This window comes from Plasmodium relictum (assembly GCF_900005765.1).
Source record: "Plasmodium relictum strain SGS1 genome assembly, chromosome: 5".
In the NCBI taxonomy this organism is placed as follows: domain Eukaryota; phylum Apicomplexa; class Aconoidasida; order Haemosporida; family Plasmodiidae; genus Plasmodium; species Plasmodium relictum.
This window is the reverse complement of record NC_041683.1, coordinates 560,529-571,662: the sequence shown is the minus strand read 5'-3', so window position 1 is coordinate 571,662 and position 11,134 is coordinate 560,529. Positions and strand designations below refer to the sequence as shown.

Genomic DNA, 11,134 nt, shown 5'->3' with positions numbered 1-11,134 from the left:
AATATATTTATATATACTTTTTTTCTGAACTGCTATATATGAAAAAAAAAATAAAATAAAATAAAATAAAATAAAAAATTATATGTAAAATATATATTTATGTTAATATATTTATGTATGTGTAATATTAAAAATAATAAAATTAAAAAGTAAAAAAAAAAAATTTTAAATTAACAAAAATTTACAAAATTAACAAAAAAACTTAATTGTTTAAAAATTAAAACCTTCTGTGTTTTGTTTGATATTTTATGTTGATATATATATTACCAAATACGTTTTAAATATTTCAAAAATTTTGTAGACTCATTTTGTCCTTAATATGAAACACGTTTTCATTTAAGAGCCAAATTTGTTCTATAATTTATCAATGCTTCATTACAAAAAAAATAAGAAAAAAAAAAGAAAGAAAGAAAGAAAGAAAGAAAGAATTCATATATATACTAATATATACATATATATTTGTGTGTGCATTTTTTATGTTATTTCGCTTGTATCTATATATATCTATATACGAGTATGCATGCATATATGTTTATAAAAAAAAAAAAAAAATATAGAAAAAAGAAAAAAATATTATTATACATGTAATTTTGTATGATTTAGTTTAAGTGCATGCTCCAAAAAAAAAAAAAAAAAAATTGAAATTTATACAATTTTATTTCACTAATTAAACAATTTTTTTTTTTTGTAAATTTGTTATTTGAAATAACATGAAATGAAAAGGTTTAGTGAAAGTTATGATTAATACAGTTCTTAAAAACATAAAATTTAAAATATCTTATGCAATTTTAATATAGTATTTATTTTTCCTCATATATTTTTTTGAAAAACTCTGGAAGAATAGTAGCATTCAACTTTTCAGTATGATATTGAAAAAATTCATTAAAATAGTAAAAAAGTTCATATAAATAAAATTTATATATATTATCATTGGTTAAAACATAAAAATTAATATTTACATCAATGTAAAATATTAATTAAAAACAAAATTAATCTATAATTACATAAAAATTTAAATATATTTCTTATTATAAAGCAAATTTACTTAAAACATTTGTAGTATTATAACACATAAAATAAAAAATTCAATATAATTATTTTAATAAAAATAAAATTAATTATGTAGATAGTATAAGCTCAATGAAAATATAACTTTGCTATTATAAATTTTTTTTATTAAATTTAGAAGTGTGTAAAAATGTGTATGCATGTTATATCTTATATACATGTATTTTTACTATTTATATTCTTTAAAAATTAATAACAAAATTTCGTTTTTATTTATTCTACATATAATAATAAATATAAAAAAAAGTAAAAAATTTAAATAATTTATAAAAGTATTAAGAACTTAAAAAAGTTAATTCAAAACATAAAAGCAAAAAAAAGTACTCTCAAACATTTATGAGTACATACATAGTCTTAAATATAAAAATATATATATATAAGAGTAAGATAAATATACCTATATATATGTAAATTATATAAGCTCAGCTAAATATAATATATATATATATATATATATATATAAATTTGCAATTAATCTAATTCACTCGAATATCGAATTAAAATTAATAAAAAGTAATAAACATGAATTTACAATTTTTTCCTTTTATATTTTTAATTGAAAAATAAAAAATAAAGAATTTAAGATATAAAAAAAATTATAAAGATATCTTTAATAAAAATTATATTCAATAAGTAGATTAAAAAAAAATTACAATTTTCTTAAATTTTTTTTTTTTTTTTTGCTTCAACATATTTTTTTTTTTTTTTTGCTTTAGCATATATTTTTTTTTTTTTTTATTGTTCATGTTCACAGTTTTTTTCTAAGCATTTTTTTTTTTTTTTTGGTGCTTTGCCACACATTGAGTTTTTTTATATACGATTTAGATAGCTCTTATTTTGCTTAAATCTTATAAAAAAAAAAAAACGTTTATATAAGAATGTATGATTTTTAAATGAATTTTTTTTTAGAAACATTTGTTGTAATATATTCAGTAGAAAAAAAAAAACCATAAAATTAGAATGATTTTTTATTTTATTTTTCGGAACAGTTTTTTTTTTAAATTTTTTACAAGCTTTTTTTTCGGAGGTTTCCATGAATTGGAGTTAAATTACATAAAAAAAAGTTTTTTTATATAAATTTTATTATGTGCATTCTCTATATCCTGAAGAAAATATTAAAAATTTCTTGAATTTCATTTTATATATAAGGTTGTAACTTGAAAATTAAAAAGAATTTTTTGATAAAAAGTAGTTACCTATGTATCTATACACTGTAAATAGTTCATAATAACAATGAAAAAGCTGGGAAACAAAAATAAATCACAAAATCTGCTTATAAAGTTTGATAATTTTTATTGAAAAGAATTTTACATTTTACAATCCCTGTATTATTAAATTTTAAAAAAAAAAAAAAAAAATTCCATTTTTAATTGTATAACTTAATAAAGGGAAACAAAAAAATATTAAAATTGCATTTAATATTTTTGTAATTCTTTAAAAATATTGAAATTTTTTGAATTAAAAAATTATTTATGAAATAAAAAAAAAAATTGATAATAAATGTTTGTCAATATATGCAGGAGTATTAAAAAATATGAAAAAATTAATTTAAATTTTTTAATATGATTTCATATATAAAAAAATAATTTAATTATGCGTTGGTAGTTTTGACCCTTTCTTCTCTATATTTTGAATTTTATACGTTAGAACCAACAGCAAGTGCCTGAGCATGAATTAAATAAGAACTATTATTGTTAGAAGTAATGTTACAGTTAAAATTATTAGTACTTATAATTTTTTCATCACTTATTGATAAAAATATTTTCACAATGCCCATTTCATCTGCAACCTTTTTCGCTTTGTTATATAAATAAACATCAGGTTTTCCATACTTATCATTTCTTATTTCTATATCATTCATACTTAATCCATATTTAGATATAGAACTTAAACCTCTCCCAATAGATTTAAGTATGGCTTCTTTTGCAGCAAATTTTTTACTTATATACATTGCCAATTTTTTAATATTTTTGTCAATTCCAATATTTTCTCTTAATTCCTTTAATTCTAATGAATTCAAAACTTTATTTATGAAATTATTTTTATTTTTCTTAAGAATAATACTATGCACTCTTGAAACACTTAGTATATCCGTACCAAAGCCAATTATGTAATGACTATAAAATGTTTGTGTGTAATGATGAAAATTCATATATTTTTCGATGGCATCTTCTTCAATATTCATAAAATCATTATATTCTTCTAAATCTTTTTCATGATCTTTATTCATTAAGTGTACTAAACCATGTAAAACATAAAAAGGCAATCTTTCGTTCACACTGAAAACGTTCTGAAAAAGTTTGTTAACACCCCGAATATTTTCTTCTTCATCGTTATTATCTTCTTTTTTCAATTTATTTTTATCAAGAATTCTATTTTCATATTTTACTTTCGATAAAAAACATTCTCTGTTTATGTAGTCAGGGCACAAATAAATATCTCCAGATTTTAAATATTGTTTATCTAGAATTTCATTATTTACTAATTCATCATTTAAATCATTTGACTTATTACTCACGAAATGTAGTAAAGATATAACATCAGTAGGTTCATTTCTATTTCTGTGTTTCTTATTAATTTTTTTCATTTCTTTTGAATCGACAAATGTTATATTCAGTTGAAATTCTTTAAAATTTAATATGCAAATGAGCTTCCTTACTTCTTTTTCAAAATAAGGAAGATCAACTGGAATATCAATTTGATTATTACTGATTTCTAAAAACGAATTTCGTTCATAACTCTGATAATAGATTTTATCATTTATCTTATTTTCTGTTATACTACTATTTATTTTATCAAATATACTTTTATAATTTTCGTTTATCATGAAAACTTTATATATCATTTTTTTATAATTATCCTCTACAGGATATTTCCTTTTTACTTTTTTATTTCCATTTAGAATATATTTCTTTTTAAGTTTTTTTTCTATTACGTAATTTTTAATATAAAATTCTTTTATTTTCCCTTTCTTTCTCCTTTTTTTAAAAATTTCACTTATTTTATTATTATTCTGCATAGAAAAAAGGTGTTTAATCAAAGAGTTATCTTCCACATTTCTATTCACAATATTCTTTATTTCTAGAGTATATACACTGGTAATGAGTTTTATTTTCTCATATATAAATAAATAAAAAAATAATAATTTTATTATTTTTAAAAATGCATTATTTATTTTAAAACATAGAAAAAGCATTATAATATAAGTTAAAAAACCCAAGACATATTCTATAAATTATTTTATAAATCTTTATTTATATTGTATAACCACTTTTTTTCTTTTCTTTTTTTTTTTTTTTAATATTATATAAAATTTACATTAATAGCTTGTTATATAGGTATTATGTTGCACTTAAAGAAAAAAAAACCAAACTATTTATTCTGTCAATTTTTTTTTTTCTAACATAATCTAACAATTTTTTATAACTTGTTTAATTTTTCATTTCTTCATAATTTTTTTTTTTTTTTTTTGTATTTATTAAAAAATAATATAAATTTCTTATTCTTAATTTTTCTTTTAAACTTTGAATTAAAGCTCATATAATATTTCTTTAATACATTTTGATATATTCTTCAAAATTGAACATTCATATGATAAAGAATATTTTCTCTATTTTACATTTAAAATTGTTTATTACATTGATTTATCTAATTAATAAAATTAATTTATACATAAGAATAATACAATAATAAATATAATTTTATTTTTTATATTATATATTTCTTGTATTTTTTACTGCTTTATTTTATTTTTTATTTTTTTTAATTTATTTTATTTATCATTATTTTACTTTTTAAAAATTACAATTTTTTTGATACGGAATAATACACGAATAATTCTTTCAAATACAAGAAAAAAATCAAAAAACTTAAGATATTTTTATAGATAAAATTTTTTGTCATTAATGAATCTTTTTTTTTTTTTTTTAACTTGTAAGTTAATAAAAAAAGAGAATTCAAAAAAATTTCTGAAATAATTAAACAGAATAATTGTAAAGAATTTAACTTGCTGAAATAATATGTATGTGTATATGATTTTAAACTTTTAATATTACTAATATAAATAAAGCAGATTATCACAAAAATTAAAATTTCTTAACTTTTTATAAACTAAATTTTTTTTTTTTTTAACATATTAATGTTCAAGAAATTATAATGATTCTATAAAAAGAAATGATAAATGAAAGTATAATGTTAAAAGATGAATAACATACAAAAAAAATTTTTTTTTTGTTATGTACAACTTATATTAATTTATTCAATATAATTTGATAAAGTATTCCTATATTTTATTTTAAAATATATTCCACTAAATTTTTTGAAGCAAAAATATAGACAAAACCTTCATTTAAAAAAAATAATAGGAAGAATAATTTTTTAAATTTATAAATCTCTTATAAAATTATTCTTCTAATCTTTATATAATTAAAGAACTGTTATACTTTGAATTTCATACACAATACAATTATTTGATTTTATTTTTTATTGAAATATTTTATATATATATATATATATTGTATTACATTAAAATTTATATATATATTTTTTACTAAAAACTTATTATATCCTTTTCTCTTTAAATAAGTTAACAACACCTATAAATTCCTAATATATGGGCTTCTACTTAAAGTATATGAAAAATATTTATGAATAAATCCTTATTTAATAAAGGATCCACGTGCATTAGTGTGCAAACTTAATAAAAAGAAAAGAACAATGTTTTATATCAATTTTGTTTCGGCTTTTTTTTTATAATAAATGATACAATTATCTTAAAATATTCTATAAAAATAACCAAAGCTATAATTAAATTAAAATATATTTATATTCTTTCAATAAAATATTTTTTTCTTTTTTTTTTTTTACAATATAAAAGTCATACATCACCATGTATATATATATATATATATATATATATATTTTTTTTTTTTTGTCTGATAATAAATCTATTTTATTTTATTATTTATTTGTATAATTTTCCTATGTCTTCTATTTTTAATTTTTATTTTCTTTTCCTATAATTGTTTTGTAATAAGGTGATGTTGTTTTGCATGCAAACAAGAAAAAAAAAAGACTTTTCATTCTTTTATACATATTGTTTACAAAGTTTGTATTCATGTAAATATTTATATTTTTGTATTTTTTTAACTCACATATGTTAACTTGTCATATTGTTTATTATTTAATTTAATTCATTGTTTTTTATTTTATTGAAAATTAATAGAAAAATATAAAACTTCTGGCATAGGTTTAAATTTTTCTATTTATCTCAATACATAGATATTAAATTTATATATAAATATTATACACATTTTAATTCTTACATTTTATTAGAAATATTTGATTATTCTCAAAACAAATTGTATTTTTAATTTAGCTAGAATATAAAAACAATAGTAGTTTTTATACTCACGCATATAAATGATCTGTCTTTAAATTATATAAAGAATTTTTGTTTTTATTAAATATATACTTAAAATTTGGTCATTCATACATCAGGATAAAAAAAAATTCCAATGAAAAAATATGACATTTATTTAAAAAAATTTTTTGAAAGACTATATCATATTAATAAAAAAAACAAAAATTAATGCAATAAACAAGTGAAAATAACATTTAAATAAAAAATACACAATTTTTTTTATAAATTAACACATCAGTGAATTGATATTTTTTTGCGTTTAAAAAAAAAAGCATAAAAATTATTTAATTAAAAGGCTATTAAAAATAGAATTCTTTTATTTTCTAAAAATGACCATATGTGACATAAAAATTAAGGAGAAAAAAAATGAAATGAATAAAAACAAAAATAAAGATTACATTTGTAAAAATATAGAAAAAGCACCAAGAGAAACAGACGTATTAATAGTAGGTACGAGTACCGGTGGATTATTTTTATCATTAGATTTAATGAGAAAAAATATAAAAAATATAATTATAAATTCATATGAAAGTAATTCTGAAGATGATAAGATAAATGATCAATACTTACTTTATCCTCGAACCCTTGAAATTTTACAAGATTTAAATTTACTTACAGAAGTATCATCTAAAAGTTTAAAATTAAATGGAATAAGTTTTTACATAGAAAATAAATTAATAAATAAGACAAGCAAAACATTCTTTCAAAATTTTAATGGAACTCTACCATATATGTTAAGTATAAGTAAATATACACTAAATAATATTTTACGAAAAAATTTAAAATATTTTGGGGAATCAGTAGAAGATTCAACAGTATTATTAGATATTATTGATCAATTTGAAGGTAATAAACGTAAAAAAAATTATAAAAATAAATATTTGCATAAAAATAGAAATTCTATAGTGCATCAAAATTCTATTTTATCACAAGATATTTTGAATTCTTCATTAATGAGTAACAGTTCAAATAATGCTTACGAAAATGAAAATATAAGAACTATAAAGAAACTTTACACATTACCTTCTCTCTTGAAAAATAGGGGTGATTTAGTAAATAGTAATGTAGAAGAAAAAATTAATCACAATTTAAATGAAAATAATAAAGGCAAAAATCCAATAAATAACAACAAAAATGAAAATATAAATTATTCATATAGTGAAATTAATACTAAGAGTATTAACACAAGTTCAGTGGCATCAAATAATAGTGATACAATTTCTAGTTTATCAAGTGAAACAACATCTAGCTCCTTTTCTTCTGGGTGCAGTAATGATAAAAGCAGTAAATGTGCAGATGATAGCAATAATACTCACAACATTTCTAATATAACTTATTCAAACGATAAAATTGTTAAAAAAAGTATTCAATTACGATTATTAAACAACCTATTAGATATAAATAAATATATTGATAGAAATGAGAGAATGAATATCTATTGTGATAATATTGAAAAATCGACGAATTTATATAAAAAATATCAAAATGTTAAGAAAAACGAAGATAAAGATTATGATTTTACAACTGTACAAGTAAAAGAAAAAATTTCTTCACATGATAATAAAGGATTCGATCAATTTTCTTCAATAAAAAGCAAATTTATTATAGGAGCCGACGGAAAAAAATCATTAGTAAGAAAATTTGCAGATATAGAAATGAATGAAAAAGATGATCAATGCTTAGAATATATATCCGTTGATGTTTGTGCAAAGTGGGGTAGTGAAATGAATCATTACAATTTATCTTTGATAGCATCACAACATGGTTTTATTACTTGTTTTCCTATATTTTTTGAAATTCAAAATATTAATGAAAATGATTTTTATTGCACAGATAAAAATTTTATTACTTTCATAAAAAAAATAAAAATGGAATGCGATTTAAAAAAAAAAGATATCTGTTTAAATGATATAAATAAAAATAAATTAAAAAATGTACTTTCTAACTATTACAGTATACCCAATTCAGATGGTTATGCTTCAAATGTTTCTTTAATAAACAAAGGGAATGATGGAAAAAAAGAGAAAAATACTTGCAATAGCAATATACACAAAATGAATAATAATATTATCAAAAATTCTCATCAAAAGGTAAAAAATGGAAATATTTTTATGAATACAGAAAACTTTACTAAAAAATATAGCACAGTTAGTAATAATAATAATAATAATCCAATAGACTTACAAACACCAATAAAAAATGAAGAACAGAAAAGCAGTAATTTTAAGAAAATTTTAGATTATTTCAATAATAAAGATAATAAAAATACCAATTTTACTAATAAATATGTTGAAGAAAAAAATAGAGAACACTTAGAAAACTCGAGGCATAATGCTTTCAATAAAAGTAGTTCACAAAATTCAAGCAGTATTTCTAGTTATAAAAAAATAATCTTAAATTTAAATTCAAGTAGTAGTGAAAATACCAGCAAAACTGTATCTTTTTACAAAACCAACCCATTGTTAGAAGAAGAAAAAAATAATAATACTCTAGAAGGATCATTACAAGTCTCAGAAGATAATAATATAAACCAGGATAATGTTAAAATAAAAAATAGTAAAAATGTATTAGAAATAAATAAAGATGAAGAATTTAACAGTACTATGAAAAAAACATCATGTTTAAGTGTATCTGACAAATTTAATGTTGAATATTTTTTTAATAAAAATAGTGAAAATAATTTAAGTAGTAATTCTATTAATCATGAACAAATTTACTGTAATAAAGGTAACAATAAAAATATCAATAATGGCTATTATAATAATGTAGGTAGTTTTAATAATAATAATGAATATAATGATGATAATGACAAAAATAGTAATAATGATATTAATGATAATATTGATACTAACTATAATGTTGATACTAATAATAATATTGATATTAATAATAATAATGATACTAATAATAATAGTAATGATATAAGTAATGATAATATAAATAATATCAGCATTGAAAATAATAATAATAATAATATATATATTAATAACGTTAATTCACATAATAATGATAATATGATTTTAGAAAAAAATAATGATAATACAATTATTAAAAATAATCATAATATTAACACAAGTAATAATAATAAAAACTCTGATATAAGTAATAATGATAGTTATGGAAATAATTATATTAGCAAATGTACAGAAAGTAGTTTTATTGATGCTTTAAGTAATAATTCTAAATTTGAAATAAAAAATGATAAATTTTTTTATACAGGAAAGAATAATTACAATTGGCATTTAACGATATGTAGAAACCTAAAAAAGAATAAAAATAGCATTCATGATATAAATAAATCAAATGAAAATAAATATTTAGAAGTAATAGAATTAATTAAAAAAATAATTCCTCATACTGAATTATTTTATTTGTATAACTTAAAAATAGGTGTACATAAAGATAAAATTTGTAAAAATTATTATCACAATTCTATAATTTTAACTGGAGAATCTAATTGTTTCTATAATCCTTTATTTAATTTAAGTGTAAACTTAACAATACATGACACATATAATATAGGATGGAGATTGAAATCATTAATTGATCATAATTCTTCTTCCTTATTATTAGAATCATATGAAAAGGAAAGAAAATTAGTTTCTGAAAATGTATTATCATGGAATAGAGAAAAATTAAACTTATTTTTAAACAACTATTCTATATATTTATCCGTTTTAAATTGTTGTGCTTCTACTTTTGCAAATATTTCTACTTTTTATAATTTTTTTGAAAAATTTTATTTAAAAACATTCATGCTTCAAGAAAATTATTATCCACATAATACATTAAATAACACAGCACTGTCATGTAAAAAAAGTTTTTCTTGTAGAGATAGAGCAAAGAATTGTATTTTAAAATATATTTATTCGAACAACAACTACGAAGAAAAGACAATAAGTTTATATGATTATTTAAGAGATCATTTACATACATTAATTTTATGCATAAATATATCAGATGTATCAAATAATAATTATGTTAAATCATTTTCTTTAAAAAATAAAAATAATATGAATTATGATCAAACATCTTTATATAAATTAATAAAAATAGGAAGATTAACTTATAATACTATGATGAAAAATTTTAATGGTTCTCCATTGAAGATATTATGGATAATATGTGACAAAAATAAAAATGAAATTAATCAAACAAACAATACTTTATTTTCAACTAGATTATCTTCCTCTAAAAGTTTTAATATAAATTTTTATGAAGTTCCTAGTGAACTATTAAATGAAATAAAAAATTCAAAAATACAAAATCAAATTATTTTATATGATTTCATAAATGATTTTCAAAAACAATTCAACATAAAATTAAATCTCCCTAACAATATAATAGAATCTCACAATTTTAAATCTGCCATGTATATTTTTCTTCGACCAGATTTGCATATAACTCACATGAACTATGTCAATGATGAAAATCAAATGACTGATTTTCTTGATTATATATATAAATTTTACGGTTAAAATAAGTACTTTCTATTATTTTTTTAATTAAAAAAAAAATAATCAATTTTTTTATATCATAATTAAAAATTTTAAATTAAAATTTTTTAACATTGAAAAAAAAAAAAATACATATATTAATATACGATGTCTTTTTTTTTTTTTTTTTCAATTTATATATGAAATA

At 18.1% G+C, this 11,134-nt stretch overlaps 2 protein-coding genes across 2 annotated transcripts; one reads left to right on the top strand and one right to left on the bottom strand.

The window, feature by feature from the left end:
• Positions 1–2,704: 2,704 nt before the first annotated feature.
• Positions 2,705–4,264, bottom strand: PRELSG_0515600 (holo-(acyl-carrier protein) synthase, putative; the record flags this gene model as incomplete). Its single annotated transcript, XM_028675416.1, has 1 exon — positions 2,705–4,264. One exon carries the CDS (start codon positions 4,262–4,264, stop codon positions 2,705–2,707), a length of 1,560 nt encoding a protein of 519 aa, XP_028532007.1.
• A 2,555-nt stretch (positions 4,265–6,819) lies between these two features.
• PRELSG_0515500 (conserved Plasmodium protein, unknown function) lies at positions 6,820–10,968 on the top strand (the record flags this gene model as incomplete). The annotated part of the gene is made up of 1 exon (XM_028675415.1): positions 6,820–10,968. The coding sequence occupies one exon, from the start codon at positions 6,820–6,822 to the stop codon at positions 10,966–10,968; it is 4,149 nt and encodes a 1,382-aa protein (XP_028532006.1).
• Between the last annotated feature and the right edge of the window lie 166 nt (positions 10,969–11,134).